The sequence below is a fragment of the Aethalodelphis obliquidens genome, unplaced genomic scaffold (assembly GCF_003676395.1).
Source record: "Aethalodelphis obliquidens isolate GAN/ISIS:26980383/991018 unplaced genomic scaffold, ASM367639v1 scaffold10, whole genome shotgun sequence".
NCBI classification, from domain to species: Eukaryota; Metazoa; Chordata; class Mammalia; order Artiodactyla; family Delphinidae; genus Aethalodelphis; species Aethalodelphis obliquidens.
In genome coordinates this window covers 9,300,326-9,318,527 of record NW_020837954.1, presented here as the reverse complement: position 1 = coordinate 9,318,527, position 18,202 = coordinate 9,300,326, and the positions used below count along the sequence as shown (strand labels likewise).

At 36.6% G+C, this 18,202-nt stretch overlaps 1 protein-coding gene across 1 annotated transcript in view; it reads right to left on the bottom strand.

Annotated features, from left to right (window-relative positions):
• Positions 1–18,202, bottom strand: part of AKAP6 (A-kinase anchoring protein 6) — a 595,413-nt gene that overhangs the window by 75,681 nt on the left and 501,530 nt on the right. Inside the window, exons 15-16 of the mRNA XM_027111037.1 lie at positions 17,823–17,969; positions 14,533–14,757 (exon numbers count right to left, since the gene is read on the bottom strand). Coding sequence (XP_026966838.1) covers positions 14,533–14,757; positions 17,823–17,969 — 372 coding nt within the window. The remainder of the gene's footprint in view (positions 1–14,532; positions 14,758–17,822; positions 17,970–18,202) is intronic.

The following is an 18,202-nucleotide window of genomic DNA, read 5'->3' as shown; positions in this document are numbered from 1 at the left end:
AAGTGAGAGGCCCACGAACCAAAAAAAAAAAAAAAAAAAAAAAAAATATTAGAAGACAATCCAATAGTCAGTACTAAGAATATTTTTTTTTAATGGAAAACTATGGTATAAAAAATTATGTTGAGGAATAAAAAATGTATAAAGAATTAATTCTGAATTATTTTTCATATTCTTATAAAATAAATGCAAATGTCAAAAGAAACTATTGAAAGTATGAGAAAGAATGTGATTATATTAATAAAATAATAATAATTAGCTGCACCAATAATTAACTGGCATATTTCTTTCTACTTTTAAATCAACCAAGTCCTGATGAAACAAAACATGTTACCTGTGCCACCATCCTGACTGAAATTCATAACTAGGAAGACCTTTTCATTTACATTTTATACAACATCTCTATTCAAATTATAAAGACACTATAATGTTAGAAAGGAAATGGGTATGAAGAAAAAGCTACCACGGTGCCAAAGGCAACAACATTGCAACTTTGGTTCAAAAGATGCCTTTGTCCTTCTGAAGCATCATTTTCAATGAAGTAAACATGAATCCTGGCATATAAAGTTGATTATATACCAGAAATTTTGTGCCAAACCAAAAGTATTGTTTAGAGGAATTAAACGGCATCTACAATTGAATAAATTTACTGATAGAAAAAGATGGCTAGTACAGAATCACAGAATGCAAGAGTTGAATTCTTTCAATCCAAGAGCCTAAATTTACAAATAAAAACTATCAGGCAAAGAGAAGAGAAATTATTTGCTGAGATTACACAGCTGAAAATCCTAGATCATAATGTTGCCAACTAACAGAACCTAGTGAGAGATATTCAATAAATACCATTAATTGGTTAAATATAAAAGAATGATGTGGTAAAATTACAGAAAAATGACTGACAATTCAATATGAACACTGAAAAAAAAGACTTGTTTGTTTCCTTAAGGTCTAATTTTGTGGGGGGGGGGCGGTATACGTGTATCTGTATAGAGCAATAATCTGTGAGAAATATGATGAAACTATAAAGGGGTGTTTACAAAAGAGAGTCAGGGAGACAGAAAGTAGGGAAGAAAATGTCCTCCAAGTGTCACCACCTTGCTCAAAAGCTGTAAAGCAGCCTAATGTGGAGACCCACCTTTGATAATCTGGGACCTAGTTTTCTGCACCCCAGAAAAGCTGTCCAGTCCACAGGTCAAAGGGCAAACTTAGGAGGTCTACTGACTATCTCCTTTTTTTCTAGTCTTAAGAGGAAAACAATTCTCTTGTGGTCTTACCTAGGCAGTAATAGGCCAATGATCCAACTAACAGATAATTCAGTTCTTAAAGATCCTACAACTAATCCTGAAGTAATTGAAACCCATGGAATTTTCCCTGATTATTATTTACCATTTACTTTATCCATTTGCCCTACTGTATTACAAATAAATGCTTTTTAAAAAGGACAAGCTTATGCTATAATAATTATAATGCTGATAGCATTATAATGCTGAGTTCTCACTAGGTAGCCTCCATTTTAAGGAGCTTTCATATATATTATCTCATTTAATACTCATAGCCACTCTATGAGGTAAGTGTTATTACTATGTCTATTTTTATGATGAGAAACCTGGGGCTTTAAGAAAAATCATGGATTAGAAATAGGTAGAGACAGGATAAACTCATGCGTCTTGAACCCACAGGCTTAAGCTTCTACATTATGGTGGATCAGATTCACTGCTTCAATCTTATCTACATGAAGAGCATGGAGACATGTTTGCAATTCTGTACTCCCAGTTTCTTCATAATTTGAGTTTATTATCAATTAAAATAACATTTAAATAATGTTAAGAAATCAAGTAAGAATAGATATATTCATCACTGTGGTTTCAGAGCCTAAATGCAGTTCTGTCTGGTTTTTGAGGCAGCAGTGAAGGATGGGTGACATCTCTCTGTCATCTTTCTAGATTAGCAGTGCAGCCTTTAACTTCCATGAATCTGGTTTACCTGACAGCAGTAATACAAACAACACATATGACATGAGTATATGGCTACCTCTGTGAATCCTCAATTCAGGGACAGATTGCCCCACTTCAGGAATCATTCAGCATCTTCTAGAAAAAGGTGTACTCAGAAAGAATTAGGCCTTTGTTACTCCATTTTCTTTTACTTTAGAAGGCTTACAATGGGATTGCCTATAAAAATTTCCTGTGGGTCTTCCCACTACCCCCAGATGGTAGTGTGAATAACATTTATTTAAATCTATCTTTGAATTTCAACCTTAACCTAGCCAATGATTTTTTTCTTTTCAAGGCAGCTCTATATTGTATCCAATTACTCAAAATTACTTCCAAAGAAGTGTTAGGCAATGGATTTTTTTTATATACAGTGGGGAAAATATCTAATAAAAGTTGATTTCAGTACTTACTTTTTGATGAACATACATGGTTAATATAATAGCTTTTTAAAAAAATGTATTTAAGACACATAGAAAGGATTAAATCCTGTCTGATATCTGTTGATTTTGAAAGCATTTTACATGCTTTTGTTACAGCCAGATTGAATTACTGTAATTCTTTGTTTGCAGCTTTGCCAACAGCATCATTACCAAGTTTGTATGGCTCCAGGACACAGCAGCAGAGATGATCCTGGACCTGTAGGAACCATGGCCTCCTCTCTCAAGTCTCAAAACTTCCAACATATTCTCTTCTGTCTTTCAACCTTATCTCCTTAAAAATGCGGGTTTTGAAGGACATAGGACATGTGATTATTTATGGTGCCATTTGAGATTGATTATAGTGGACATGGGAAATTCCCTCTAAATGTCTTGGCTAGATTGGTTCTATTTTTATTTCTGGAAATTACACAGTGAGATTTGGGAAAATACTTCTTAAGGCATGTGAACTGTGTTTAGCTCTTTTATTTATCTATTTTGTAAAAGTACATCAGTGATATTCCCTTTCAGAGTAATTACTTAGTAATGCTGCATACCTCATAGTTAATTTGAAATCCTGTTAAACCCTACTCTAAAATTTTTAATGTCCAAGGTTTAAAACATTGACTTGCTGACTTCCTCTATTGAGGCGGGGCGGGGGGTGGTCATCAAGAAGACGTGACTATCGTTTGACCTTCAAGCTGAACCCGGGCAACTGGACTCCTCTTCTCCTCCCCTGTCCTCGGAATGTGTGTTCTGCTTGCCTTCCCTGCCCTCAGAAGCTGCCCCAAAGATACAGCCTTGAGATAACAGTGTGGAGGTGAGACTATCTGGACTGTGTACATGACTGAACCCAGTTCAGGCCTCTATATAAACCTTTAAGATTCTGGAGGTGGGGAAATTTCTTGTCTCATGGCTGCCCATGACAAGCCTCCTAAGTTCCCTTTCCTATTAAACCTGTCACCGACCAATCTGGAGTGGTCTGCCTCTTTCTTCAGTCTCTTCCTGCCCTCTGTTTGTGGCGGTTGGTTTCAGGTTATATCTGGGAAGCTCCTGAGGAGGTTACAACCTAACATCCTCTAGATGGCTATCCAAGGAATCAGAAAAGGGATGAGGAACAATAGAGTAAGTTATGAGTTAACATCTTTTTCTCTTTCCAGAAAATAGATCTTTGACCCAAGGACTACTGAGTCTACAAAGTAGCGGCAGATTCTGAAAGACTTTCTAGACCTGACTATTGGCTCTATCACTTATTAACTGTATGAACTTCATTAACTTCAATTTTCCCTGCCTCAGTTTCCCCATAAGTAGGGGATAATAAACCAGCTGCCTCAAGATGGTGATGAGGATTAAATAAGTGAATGGAGAAACTTAGAAACTGTGACTCACATCTAATGAGCACTCAATAAGTACTGGTTGTCACTATTACAATTATTAAAAGAATGTTTTCTTCCTCCTAATGCAATTATTGCGTGGCCTCCTTTCCTTAAAGGAGATGCAGATGGTACCCATTCCCACGTTTATGATAATTGTTGTAATCTAGAGCAGGGTCAGAAAACTAAGGTTTGCTAGCCACTGCCGGCTCTTGTAAATAGTTTTGTAAATTAGTTTTATTAAACACACAATATTTATTCATTTACATATTCTCTGTGGCTGCTTTTACACTATAACAGCAGAGCTAAATAACTGCAACAGAGATTATATTACCCGCTTTTTATAGAAAATGTTTGCCAACCCTTGACTTAGAGTAAAACAAGGTTTCAATGTTTACCGAAGGGTCAGCAAATGACAGAATGGGAGAATACTAAAATTTGAACCCAAAGACCATGGCTTTTGCTTTGTCGCTGCTGCTGGTTGCTGTGCGAATTCAAACAAGTCACATTAACTTTCCATATCTCAAGTTCTTCATTCATGAAAATAAATAAAAACACACATAAGAAGATGACCACAATTTTCAACTTACATAATTAGGGTAAGGTTTAAATATAATAACATGCATAAAAGTGCTTGGTCAAATTCCTTTTTTTTAATTTGATATTTTTTAATATAGCAGGTTCTTATTAGTTATCTATTTTATACATATTAATGCATATATGTCAACCCCAATCTCCCAATTCATCCCCATGCCCCACCCCCCGCTTTCCCCCCTTGGTGTCCATAGTTTGTCCATAGCCACATCTGTGGCTCTATTTCTGCCTTGCTAACTGGTTCATCTGTACCATTTTTCTAGATTTCACATATATGCGTTAATATATGATATTCGTTTTTCTTTTTCTGATTTACTTCACTCTGTATAACCATCTCTAGGTCCATCCATGTGTCTACAAATGACCCAATATCGTTCCTTTTTATGGCTGAGTAATATTCCATTGTATATATATACCACATCTTCTTTATCCATTCATCTGTTGATGGGCATTTAGGTTGTTTCCATGACCTGGTTATTGTAAATAGTGCTGCAATGAAGATTGGGGTGCATGTGTCCTTTTGAATTATGGTTTTCTCTGGGTATATGCCCAGTAGTGGGATTGCTGGGTCATATGGTAATTCTATTTTTAGTTTTTGAAGGAACCTCCATACTGTTCTCCATAGTGGCTGTACGAATTTACATTCCCACCAACAGTACAGGAGGGTTCCCTTTTCTCCACACCCTCTCCGGTATTTGTTGTTTGTAGATTTTCTGATTATGCCCATTCTGACCTGTGTGAGGTGATACCCCAATGGAGTTTTGATTTGCATTTTTCTACTAATTAGTGATGTTGAGAAGCTTTTCATGTGCCTCTTCGCCATCTGTATGTCTTTGGATAAATGTCTATTTAGGTCTTCTGCCCAATTTTTGATTGGATTGTTTATTTTTTAAATATTGAGCTGCAAGTGCTGTTTATATATTTTGGAGATGAATCCTTTGTCCATTGAATTCATTTGCAAATATTTTCTCCCATTCTGAGTGTTGTCTTTTCATCTTGTTTATGGTTTCCTTTGCTGTGCAAAAGCTTTTAGTTTCATTAGGTCCCATTTGTTTATTTTTGTTTCCATTATTCTAGGAGGTGGGTCAAAAAAGATCTTGCTGTGATTTATGTCAAAGAGTGTTTGTTCTTCCTATGTTTTCCTCTAAGAGTTCTATAGTGTTTGGTTTACATTTATGTCTTTAATCCATTTTAAGTTTATTTTTGTGTATGGTGTTAGGAAGTGTTCTAATTTCATTCTTTTACATGTAGCTGTCCAGTTTTGCCAGCACCACTTATTGAAGAGACTGTCTTTTCTCCATTGTATATCCTTGCCTCCTTTGTCATAGATTAGTTGACCATAGGTGCGTGGGTTTATCTCTGGGCTCTCTATCCTGTTCCACTAATCTATATTTCTGTTTTTGTGTCAGTACCATATTGTCTTGATTACTGTAGCTTTGTAGTACAGTCTGAAGTCAGGAAGTCTGATTCCTCCATCTGTTTTTTTCCCTCAAGATTGCTTTCGTTATTCAGGGTCTTTCGTGTCTCCATACAAATTTTAAGATTTTTTGTCCCAGTTCTGTAAAAAAATGCCATTGGTAATTCGATAGGGATTGCAATGAATCTGTAAATTGCTTTGGGTTATATATTCAATTTCACAATATTGATTCTTTCAATGTAAGAACATGGTATATCTCTCCATCTGTTTCTGTCATCTTTGATTTCTTTTATCAGTGTCTCATCGTTTTCTGGGTACAGGTCTTTTACCTCCTTAGGTAGGTTTATACCAAGGTATTTTATTCTTTTTGTTGTAATGGTGCATGGGATTGTTTCCTTAATTTCTCTTTCTGATCTTTCATTGTTAGTGTATAGGAATGCAAGAGATTTCTGTGCATTAATTTTGTATCCTGCTAGTTCACCGAATTCATTGATTAGCTCTAGTAGTTTTCTGGTGGCATCTTTAGCATTCTCTATGTATAGTATCATGTCACCTGCAAACTGTGATAGTTTCACTTCTTCTTTTCCAGTTTGTATTCCTTTTATTTCTTTTTCTTCTCTGATTGCCATGGCTAGGACTTCCAAAAATATGTTGAATAATCATGGCGAGAGTGGACACCCTTGTCTTGTTCATAAAGGAGAATTTTTCAGTTTTTCACCATTGAGAATGATGTTGGCTGTGGGTGTGTCATATATGGCCTTTATTATGTTGAGGTAGGTTCCCTCTATGCCCACTTCCTGGAGAGTTTTTCTCATAAATCGCTGTTGAATTTTGCCAAAAGCTTTTTCTGCATCTACTGAGATGATCACGTGGTTTTTATTCTTCAATTTGTTAATATGGTGGATCACATTGATTGATTGGTGTATATTGAAGAATCCTTGCATCCCTGGGATAAATCCCACTTGATCATGGCATATGATCCTTTTAATGTGTTGTTGGATTCTGTTTGCTAGTATTTTGTTGAGGATTTTTGCATTTATATTCATCAGTGATATTGGTCTTTAATTTTCTTTTTTTGTAGTATCTTTGTCTGGTTTTTGTATCAGGGTGCTGGTGGCCTCATAGAATGAGTCTGGGAGTGTTCCTTCCTCTGCAATTTTTGGAAGAGTTTGAGAAGGATGGGTGTTAGCTCTTCTCTAAATGTTTGATAGAATTCACCTGTGAAGCCATCTGGTCCTGGGCTTTAGTTTGTTGGAACATTTTAAATCACAGTTTCCATTTCATTACTTGTGAATGGTCTGTTCATATTTTCTATTTCTTCTTGGTTCAGTCTTGGAAGGTTATACCTTTCTAAGAATTTGTCCATTTCTTCCAGGTTGTCCATTTTATTGGCATGGAGTTGCTTGTAGTAGTCTCTTAGGATGCTTTGTATTTCTGCAGTGTCTGTTGTTACTTCTCCTTTTTCATTTCTAATATTATTGATTTGAATCCTCTCCCTCTTTTTCTTGATGAGTCAGGCTAAAGGTTTATCAATTTTGTTTATCTTCTCAAAGAACCAACTTTTACTTTTATTGATCTTTGTTACTGTTTTCTTTGTTTCTATTTCATTTATTTCTGCTCTTGTCTTTATGATTTCTTTCCTTCTACTAACTTTGGGTTTTGTTTGTTCTTCTTTCTCTAGTTCCTTTAGGTGTAAGGTTAGATTGTTTATTTGAGATTTTTCTTGTTTCTTGAGGTAGGATTGTATTGCTATAAACTTCCCTCTTAGAACTGCTTTTGCTGCATCCCATAGGCTTTGGATCATCATCTATTCATTGTTATTGGTCTCTAGGTATTTTTTGATTTCCTCTTTGATTTCTTCAGTGATTGCTTGCTTATTTAGTAACATATTGTTTAGCTTCCATGCATTTGTGTTTTTTATGTATTTTGCCCTGTAATTGATATCCAATTTCATAGTGTTGGGGTCAGAAAAGATGTTTGATATGATTTCAATTTTCTTAAATTTACCGAGGCTTGATTTGTGACCCATGATGTGATCTATCCTGGAGAATGTTCTGTGTGCATATGAGAAGAAAGTGTAATCTGCTGTTTTCGGATGGAATTTCCTATAAATATCAATTAAATCTATCTGGTATATCGTGTCATTTAAAGCTTGTGTTTCCTTATTAATTTTCTGTCTGGATGATCTGTCCATTGGTGTAAGTGAGGTGTTAAAACCCCCACTATTATTGTGTTACTGTCAATTTCCTCTCTTATAGCTGTTAGCAGTTGCCTTATGTATTGAGGTGTTCCTATGTTGGGTGCATATATATTTATAATTGTTATATCTTTTTCTTGTATTGATACCTTGATCATTATGTAGTGTCCTTCCTTGTCTCTTGTAACATTCTTTATTTTAAAGTCTATTTTATCTGATATGAGTATTGCTACTCCAGCTTTCTTTTGATTTCCATTTGCATGGATTATCTTTTCCCATCCCCTCACTTTCAGTCTATATGTGTCCCTAGGTCTGAAGTGGGTCTCTTGTAGACAGCATATATATGGATCTTGTGTTTGTATCCATTTAGCGAGCCTGTGTCTTTTGGTTGGAGCATTTAGTCCATTCACAGTTAAGGTAATTGTCGATATGTATGTTCCCATTACCATTTTCTTAATTGTTTTGGGTTTGTTTTTGTAGGTCCTTTTCTTCTCTTGTGTTTCCCACTTAGAGAAGTTCCTTTAGCATTTTCTGTAGAGCTGGTTTGGTGGTGCTGAATTCTCTTAGCTTTTGCTTGTCTGTAAAGCTTTTGATTTCTCCGTCGAATCTGAATAAGATCCTGGCTGGGTAGAATAATCTTGGTTGTAGGTTCTTTCTTTGCATCACTTTAAATATATCATGCCACTCCTTTCTGTCTTGTAGAGTTTCTGCTGAGAAATCAGCTGTTAACCTTATGGGAGTTCTGTTGTATGTCCTTTGTCGTTTTTCCCTTGTTGCTTTTAATAATTTTTCTTTGTCTTTTTTTTTTTTTTGTCAATTTGATTACTATGTGTCTCGGCATGTTTGTCCTTGGGTTTATCCTGCCTGGGCCTCTCTGTGTTTCCTGGACTTGGGTGGCTATTTCTTTTCCCATGTTAGGGAGGTTTTTGATTATAATCTCTTCAAATATTTTCTTGGGTCCTTTCGCTCTCTCTTCTCCTTCTGGGACCCCTATAATGCGAATGTTGGTTTGTTTAATGTTGCTCCAGAGGTCTCTTAGGCTGTCTTCATTTCTTTTCCTTCTTTTTTCTTTTTTCTGTTCCATGGCAGTGAATTGCACCATTCTGTCTTCCAGGTCACTTATCTGTTCTTCTGCCTCAGTTATTCTGCTACTGATTCCTTCTAGTGTATTTTTCATTTCAGTTATTGTATTGTTCATCTCTGTTTGTTTGTTCTTTAATTCTTCCAGGTCTTTGTTAAACATTTCTTGCATCTTCTCAATCTTTGCCTCCGTTGTTTTTCTGAGGTCCTGGATCATCTTCACTATCATTATTCTGAATTCTTTTTCTGGAAGTTTGCCTATCTCCACTTCATTTAGTTGTTTTTCTTGGGTTTTGTCTGGTTCCTTCATCTGGTACATAGTCCTCTGCCTTTTCATTTTGTCTGTCTTTCTGTGAATGTGGTTTTCATTACACAGGCTGCAGGAGTGTAGTTCTTCTTGCTGTTGCTGTCTGATCTCTGGTGGATGAAGCTATCTAAAAAGTTTGTGCAAACTTCCTGATGGGAGGGACTGGTGGTGGGTAGAGCTGGGTGTTGCTCTGGTGAGCAGAGCTCAGTAAAACTTTAATCTGCTTGTCTGCTGATGGGTGGCACTGAGTTCCCTCCCTGTTGGTTATTTGGCCTGAGGCGACCCAGCACTGGAGGCTACAGGCTCTTTGGTGAGGCTAATGGTGGACTCCAGGAGGGCTCACGCCAAGGAGTACTTCCCAGAACTCCCATTGCCAGTGTCCTTGCCCCCACGGTGAGCCACAGCCACCCCCCGCCTCTACAGGAGACCCTCCAACACTAGCAGGTAGGCCTGGCTCAGTCTCCTGGGGGGGTTGCTGCTCCTTCCCCTGGGTCTCAATGCGAACACACTTTGTGTGTGCCCTCCAAGAGTGGAGTCTCTGTTTCCCCCAGTCCTGTTGAAGTCCTGCAATCAAATCCCACTAGCCTTCAAAGTCTGATTCTCTGGGAATTCCCCCTTCTGTTGCCAGGCCCCCAGGTTGGGAAGCCTGGTGTGGGGCTCAGAACCTTCACTCCAGTGGGTGGACTTCTGTGGTATAATTGTTCTCCAGTTTGTGAGTCACCCACCTAGCAGTTATGGGGTTTGATTTTATCATGATTGTGCCATTCCTACCATCTCATTGAGACTTCTCCTTTGTCTTCGGATGTGGGGTATCTTTTTTGGTGAGTTCCAGTGTCTTCCTGTCAATGATTGTTCATCAGTTTCTTGTGATTCCAGTGCTCTCACAAGAGGGAGTGAGTGCATGTCCTTCTACTCTGTCATTTTGAACCAATCAGTGCTTGGTCAAATTTAAATTGGTAAGCAAATTTGGGACATTAGTCATTGTGAAGGTTACCAAATCTATCCCATTCATTCTTCTTATGACAGAGCCTCTTGGCTGGTCTAAACTTGTCCTTCCCAGGCTGGTTCTGGGCCCAGTCCAGTGCTGCAGTCTCCTTTAGCTGGTAACCGATAATTTCTCCCCAATTTGAGTCTTCAGAATAATGAATTTTGTTATGGGATACAAGGAACATATGATTAAGTAATTATTTTCTTTTCTCTCTGAAGGATCATCATTAAAAAGTAAAGCTTTCCAGCCAATGGCATTGAAGCTGCCCGTACACAGCTCTAAGGGGCCCTTTGCCAGCTGGCCTCATTAAATCTCTGATGTGCTCTCTGAGTTTTGTTGTCATGGTATTTTCACTCTTGGACACTTTTGCATTTCTGTCCCAGGGCTTTTAGGTTCACACCTTCGTGTTTCTCCCATCCTGGGCTTTAACTCTTTCTTAGGTAGAATTTTGCCTCATGTCTAATCCCATATTTATCAATTACTGTCTTAGAGAAAAAGAATATTTTCCACAATTGCTTTTTCTCTTTTTCTGAAAACTTAAGATCCTGATCCTTTCTCTCATCCCAGACCAAACTCTGAGAAGGAAACAGTTGTGTCTATAAAGCAACAGATTTTCCTTTTTATACGCAGCACCCTCCCTCCCTGTTCTCCTGGGTAGTGCACTGTGGCTTAGCTATCATTACTCTGGGTGTCATATAAAGAAATTCATTCTGTGAAAAGCCTGAGATTTTAGAGAATGGAGAATCATAAAACTAAACCCTGTGGACAAAGTCTGTCTTCTGTGTTCTGTGTGACCAATGACAGCAGAAGACATTTGGGAACCCACAAGAAGAGGCAGAACATGGCAAAGAGTTTCTGACACATAAAGGTTCTTTAATAACTCTCTTATTTGAGTGGTTTTATCACTTAGAAAGGCAGAGGTTATCTGTTTTCTGGATTTGTGGTAAGTAAAAAGTTTTTATTCTGCATATGCCTACTACCAATTATGATTTTTGACAGGTTTTAAACATTATATTACAATATTATTGTGTTACAAACGTTTGGTTTCATTCTTCCAATGAATATGGTAATATACAGAACACTTAACTAATATACTGAGCACTAAAGAGTAAACAGCTCAGAAATATTCATAATTCTGGCTAGGAAAGACGTTTACTCCAACTGACACACAGAAAGCTTTCTTTAAAAGAAAAAAAAAAAAGTGCTGTCATGCTAGATCCACTTAGCTTATCCAATCAAACTCCTCAAGGTCAAAACTTTAGAAGGGACTAGAGTTTCAGGTCATACAGAAAAATGATCAGGGCTCCATATTCTCAAAAAGTTTTAAAAGTTTCAATTTAAAAAGTGACACATAACATACCACTGTAAAGCAATTATACTCCAATAAAGATGTTAAAAAAAATAAAATAATAAAATAAAAAGTGACACATGGCAAAGAAATTTACACTGATATTGTACAAAAATGTAAAATGAAAACACAAATATTTTCACCTCCCCAGATCTTTAATAGCTACAGCCATTTGCTATTCTGGCCAAATTGCTGAAGATTGTGACTAATAAACCTTCCACAAAGAAACAATGATATTTAGTTCTGTCCTGCTCTTCCCATTGAGTCACCTGGCATGTAAGGGCATCCAGTAAATACCAATAAACACCAATTTTGCATAGTAGTTCAGAGAATGGGCTTTAGAGTCAGACAGTTCTGGATTTAAAACCTAATTCTACCACTCATTATATGTGGCCTTGGACACACAAAACTTAACCTCCATGTGCCTGTTTCCATATCTGCAAAATTGGGATCCTAATACCAACCTCATAAGTTGCTGTTAGCTTTATATGTATATACACATATATTCACAAAGGAATATTACGCAATGTCAAAGTAAGTGAATTACAGCCATATTCAGTGAGATGAATGAATCTTGGCATTATAATGTTAAATGAAAAAGAAGTCCTAAAAGATAACATACAGCATGATTACCTTTTAATAAGTTTAAAAACAACTAAAATTAAAAATATTCTTTCTTACTAGAGGAAAGCAAGGAAATAAAGAACATGGGATTCAGGATCATGATTATCTTAGGTAAGGATAGAAGGGGATGGAATAGGGCTGGGAAAAACACATGATGAGGTATACATCACCATCAAGATCCTGCCTGTTGTTTGGAGTAGGAAAGTCTCTATTTATTATTTTATTTTAAAAATAGCTAAATAAAATAAGAGTCAGGCATAAATGTAGTGAGTTTAATGAATGGTGATACTGAAAACATAAACATGCTTTGAAGAAATAAAAGAGCAAAAAGCATGTGATAATCTCTGGTACTTTTGAAAGAAAAATTCTATGATTATTTTCAGGCACTAAGATGCACATGGTAAATAATGAATTAGGGGTAGTGAATATTCCCTAGTGGCTACAAAGTATTTGTTAGCAAACGACTAGAACTCTTTAAGAATTATTCAATGATTTGGAAGCCTAGAGATTTTTCTCTGTCTCTCTCTGTGTCTCTTAATCTCTTTTAAATTTGTTACAAGGACCTAGCTGAAGATAATGTTGAGGACACTGTATAAGCCTAAAGCATAAAGCTAATATCATTTGGCAGCACCCAATTTTTATGTAACATCTTTGGGCTTATAATGTTGAGATTTCTATCCTTTACGAATGCACCATTACAAAAAGTAGAAATAATGATTTACATGTATGAACTCATAACCGCATAAGATAAATATTACCAGCATCCCATTTTATAGATGAAGAAACTGAGGCACCAGGGATCATACAAGAAATATGATCAAGGTCACACGACTGACTGGGGCCATTAACCAGTTCACTAAAGCTGCGATATAGATACTATAGAGAGAAAATAAATTTCACAACATCTAGCCTACTGATGACCGGGATGTTTTATATGGTACCTGTTAAGTTCAAACAACACAGAGGGAAATATCTGAAGACTCCATCTCCCTGCAATGGGGGGGGGGTTAGAGTGAAACAAGCGGAGGTGAAGTAACAAATCATCTGGATGTTAGATTTTAGATAGTGAAACCCATTTGCCTTGGCAAGAGACTTTTTAACTTCTGGTTTTAACTTCAACTCAGTGGCAGACAAGGAGTTCAAGTAAAACAGTGTGTAGATGTGTAATGCAGACAGTTTACTGAGAAGTACTGTGGTCTTACCTTGGAGGGGGCCTCCTCTTGGGTTATGCAGGTGAGCAAGGGGGGCCTGTCTGTCTGGCAGAGGGAAGGTGAACTACATATGACTACGTTCTCTGATATGCAGATTGCTGGAAGACTGCAGAGCAGAATGTGAGATGACTAAAACCTGGTCCTAGAAGGCTTTGAGAAGAAATAGTTGCTTGGTCTCAAGAAGTTCTTTCCTTCTGGATTTTCCCCTTTCTCCTCTTTCAGATCTGTTAAGCCAGCAAATTCATGTTTGCAACTCCAAAGCCTTGGGCTGACACCAGCCAGAGTTCGAATAATCACTGCAGTTACAGGAGGGTTCAAGCAGTACAGGCCAGTGTGGCCAATGAGAACAAAGATTTCAACTTTAAACTGCTTTTGAATAGATATTGTGTAAACCATGGGAACAAACGCTTCTTCTTCATGGACATACAGCGAACACGTACACAGCCATGTGGCTAAGTTTGACATTTTTCTAGAGTGGAAAATGCCTCTAATGTAGGAAACACTTTTACTTTATTTCTTCCTTCCATAAATAGTTGATTCTTTCATGTGTAAAAATTATGTTTCCTTTTGTTAGCATTAATGGTCTTATCTTAAATCATGTGTTTTTATCATATCAATTTATGGAAGTATTTTTAGCCACATTATTTATAGAACATTTAGGTCTGCCTTTCAAAGTCCTCAGTAATCTTTAGTGTTTGCTGGTCTGCTTTTAATTTATCAAAGCCCTCCTTCAACAGGCGTTGCACAAAACACACAAGCAGCAGAGATTTCCCCTATACAATGTGTATTTGATACGCTTAATGTTCATCTTTATACACACACAGACGTTGGCATATAAGAAATGTGGAGGGTGCCTATAAATTCAAGGAAACATTTAAGAGCACAGTGATACATAGATACACGGGTATAATACTTTACGTACTTGATAAATATTTTATCCCTACCATAAAGAAAGCTTTTTATAAACTTTGATTGTTTTTTATTACCTTAAAGTATTGCAGTTGTTTCTCAGCATTCATTGTTCCTTCCTTTTCTTGTCTCAGACAGGAATTGAAGATGAAAAGCTCTGTATCTCTTAGCCACCCTTTCAGTTCTTTGATCCTGACCTCCAGCTGCCTTACCAGGCTTCCGCTTTCAGGAGAGAGCAGGTCACGTGCACCCGACCCACTGTGCCCTGCCATTGTGTCCTGGATCTTCTCTCCTAGGGTTTTCTAATGCATCAGATTAAAAACAAAAACAAAAACAGCAAAAAACAAAAACATTGATTAGCATAGGTACCAAATACGTATCACAGTTTGGCTGGTGACAAGAGCCACCTGGAAGGTGTCTGCTGCACCTCCCACCTCACAACTGACATTCAGTTCAGATTAGCTCAATGTTCCATTTAGGATTTGATTCTTGAGCCGTGGGTGTTGTTCTGACTACCACTAGAGGCTTACGAAGACATCATTCACTTCTAATTTCCTCTAACAGAAAGGAGCTTTGACCCAAAAGTTCACCATGGTCACTGATAAAAACTCATTTCAATTCTCATGAAAGGAGTTTACAGTAAAAATTCTCTGCAAAAAATTTTCAGGAGATAGAAGTTTGAGTTTAATCAATATACTAAAGAGGCCAAGAGTAGACTATGCATGGAGAATTAAATTCCTTTTTTTTTCCTTTTTTTTTTTTTGTTTTGTGAGGTACAATTCCCTAAACCTTATGACACAGGACTGTTAAGAAGGGGTAGCCTCCTTGGTGCTGTTGATTTTACCTGACCTAGAAATTGTTCAACCCTTCAATTCTTCCCACTTTGCATTTGTGGATGCTAGACTTTCTAAAATATGTGTTAAAATAAGCCCCAATCCACTATGCTAGAAGCCTGCTTAGATGAACCACTATGGCATGAAGGTACAGTCAGGAAAGGCTTTTTTTTTTTTTTTTTTTTTTTTGGTGGAAAACACTCTGGAGAATCAGGACGAGTTAATCTATAATGATGAATTAAAGCTACAAAAATAGGCTTTAAAACACAAATAAAATTAAGTCAACAAACATTCATCTGCTGTGTAGTGTTCCGTAAATGGTATCTTTAGGAGAAAAATCGCCTTTCGTGGCAACACCCTTGTATTTTCATGGTGCAAATACTGATAATTTGAAGACCCTCAGTGGAATCCAGATTTAGCTATTGTTTTTATGCTGTAACAAAAGTAGCAGCAGGAGGTGAAATCAATGCCCTTGGAGGGTAGGGTCACAAAAAAGAATTTATTGCCACTTTTTTGTTCTGGAACAGTTTGCAATCATAAATTCTTCATAAACAGAATACTTCAGAGAATGGTCCATCTTCATAAATATACGACAGAGGACATCAATTTCATTTAATTCACAATTTGTGTCAGCACAGCAGATGCCAATGCCTGCCTTGATAGGGTTGTTTAATATGCAATTGAGACAGAGTAATATGCAGCACAGGGGACAAAATTTCACAGATTAAACTGTACGCACCACTGACATTTCATTCTAATGTATTTCCATTCCACACTGTTCACCTTAGATGAAAGTAATATTAAAAACCATATCCCTCTATTTTACTATTGTTAGAAGTTAAAATCCTTGTCTTTAATTTTTTTTCATGCCAATTAAAATGTAATCATGCCAATTAAAGCAGTATGCCTGGTGGTGGTAGTGTAGCACAGGTTTTGTTAAAATCTTCCCAGCACCCTTCTCTCCCCAGAAATCATTACAAAACTCTGCGTACTGCATTCGAATGATATTTTTGTTAAAATGACAACCATTTTTAAGGTATCTGCCTCATAAAGGATAGCTAAATATTGTTTCTTTTTTTAATGTTATCTTGATTTAAAATTTTTGTTTAGGGAGCTATATACATGACATACTTCAAACAATTTTCCAAAAAGATTATTGTTAATTATTTATCAAATTAGAAATAGATATGTGAAAATACAGCACAGGCAGACTATCGCTTTATCTGTCAAGCATATAAAGTTGCTGCTCTCATCTATTTAGTAAACAGTCTTTTAAAATGTCAGACACTAACCGCATTTCTCCTGTATGAGATCAATGAATTCTGTAGAATTTAGTAGGTTCTGATTTAAATCACCATATTATAAAATGAAAGCCATTAATTACTATTGAAAAGTAATGTAACAATAGGTCAGAGTAAAAACTTTTAACGTTTTAAGTTACTTTGCACGATTGCAGAGTGTGGTGAATTTAAATGAGAAAGCAAGGATTTCAACTTGCAGTTTTTTAATCACCTAGATTAAGCATGGCATAAACTGAACACTGGCATTCCTCCAAGTCATCAAGGTACATGGAGAGCTTTTTATTCAAAATATTTTTGGAGTATTATTTCTTTAAAAATTAAAAGGCAGGAAAGGGAAGGCATGCAAAATCATGCTCCATAACTGACACCACCCATACTTAGCTGTTATAATTAATCATTTAAGTAATTGACAAATTTAGCTTACCCTTGATTTGAAGTGAAGGCAATTTAGGAGAGAAGTTGATGAAAAAATACAGTTTAACCTCTCTCTCTCAGCTGTCTTCCTACAAAAGGACAGTACTGTCTCCTGCACAGTGCCATCCTGGTCTCTGGATAACAGAATCTCTATATTGCCTTTTTGCCAGATTCTTGCATCTCAGTCTTTGGCTGAGACCCAGCCCATCATTGCGTGAAATGAATTACATGAAACTTTTTTTTTTTTTTTTTTTTTGGCTTTTGTTAAAAGTGAGCTGGAAATTGAGGCACAAAACAGAGGCCGATTTAATTCTGCAATTCAGATTTGGGTCAAGTTTGCATCTTTGTTTCTGTGGCTTTAGTGTGACTTGAAAGCTATAGTGACAACTCCACTTTTCATCTGAAGGGTACAGTAAATAGTTAAACAGTGGATGTCTCTAACATGTACCTTCAGAATAAATTCTATTAACATTCATTCAAGCATGACAGTCAGTGTATATCAGGATATACTGTATTATAGTTGACTTGGTGCATGCCCATAATACATGGCATATTTTACTTACCTTTTTACGTATTAAAGAACCAAAATTATTAAAAATCTGAGAGAAGACAAGTTCAGAGTAAAAAAAAAAAAACAAAAAAAAAAAAAACAGAAGAGGAAAAGCTGTGTTTTTCCCCCATAATAGCATGAATAGCTTGTTAGAAATGTAGGTAGTGAATTGAAAGAGAGAGATATTTGTGCCTCAAATTAGAAATCAGACAGGGTGCTTCACAAAAAATGTACACATAACCTACAAACAGTAATAAAAATGCAAATACCCCAAGCAGTTCCCATTTTTCATTAATTGAATCCACTTTTTCAAGGAGATCATTTGGTAGTAAAACGCCACCTTTCTTCAAAGCTTCAACCTTACTAAGCAGCTCCGTCTTTTTCAGGTCCCTGATGGACATTTCCACACTGTATCGCTAAAACGGGAAGAGAAAAAAAGATACCATTAGGGAAAGAGGTGTTCTTAGAAAATCTTTGAGCACAGAGTTAGTGAGGCTCATGGGTGTTAAAAGTTTGTGTTTCCAATAAAATTAATGGGGAGGCTAAACTAAGAAACTTGAGTAGTTGAGAAAAATTGCTGAAAACAGTTAAAAATATACAAATTTCTCACATATACACAAACATCCAAGGTATTCCATTTAGTTGACTA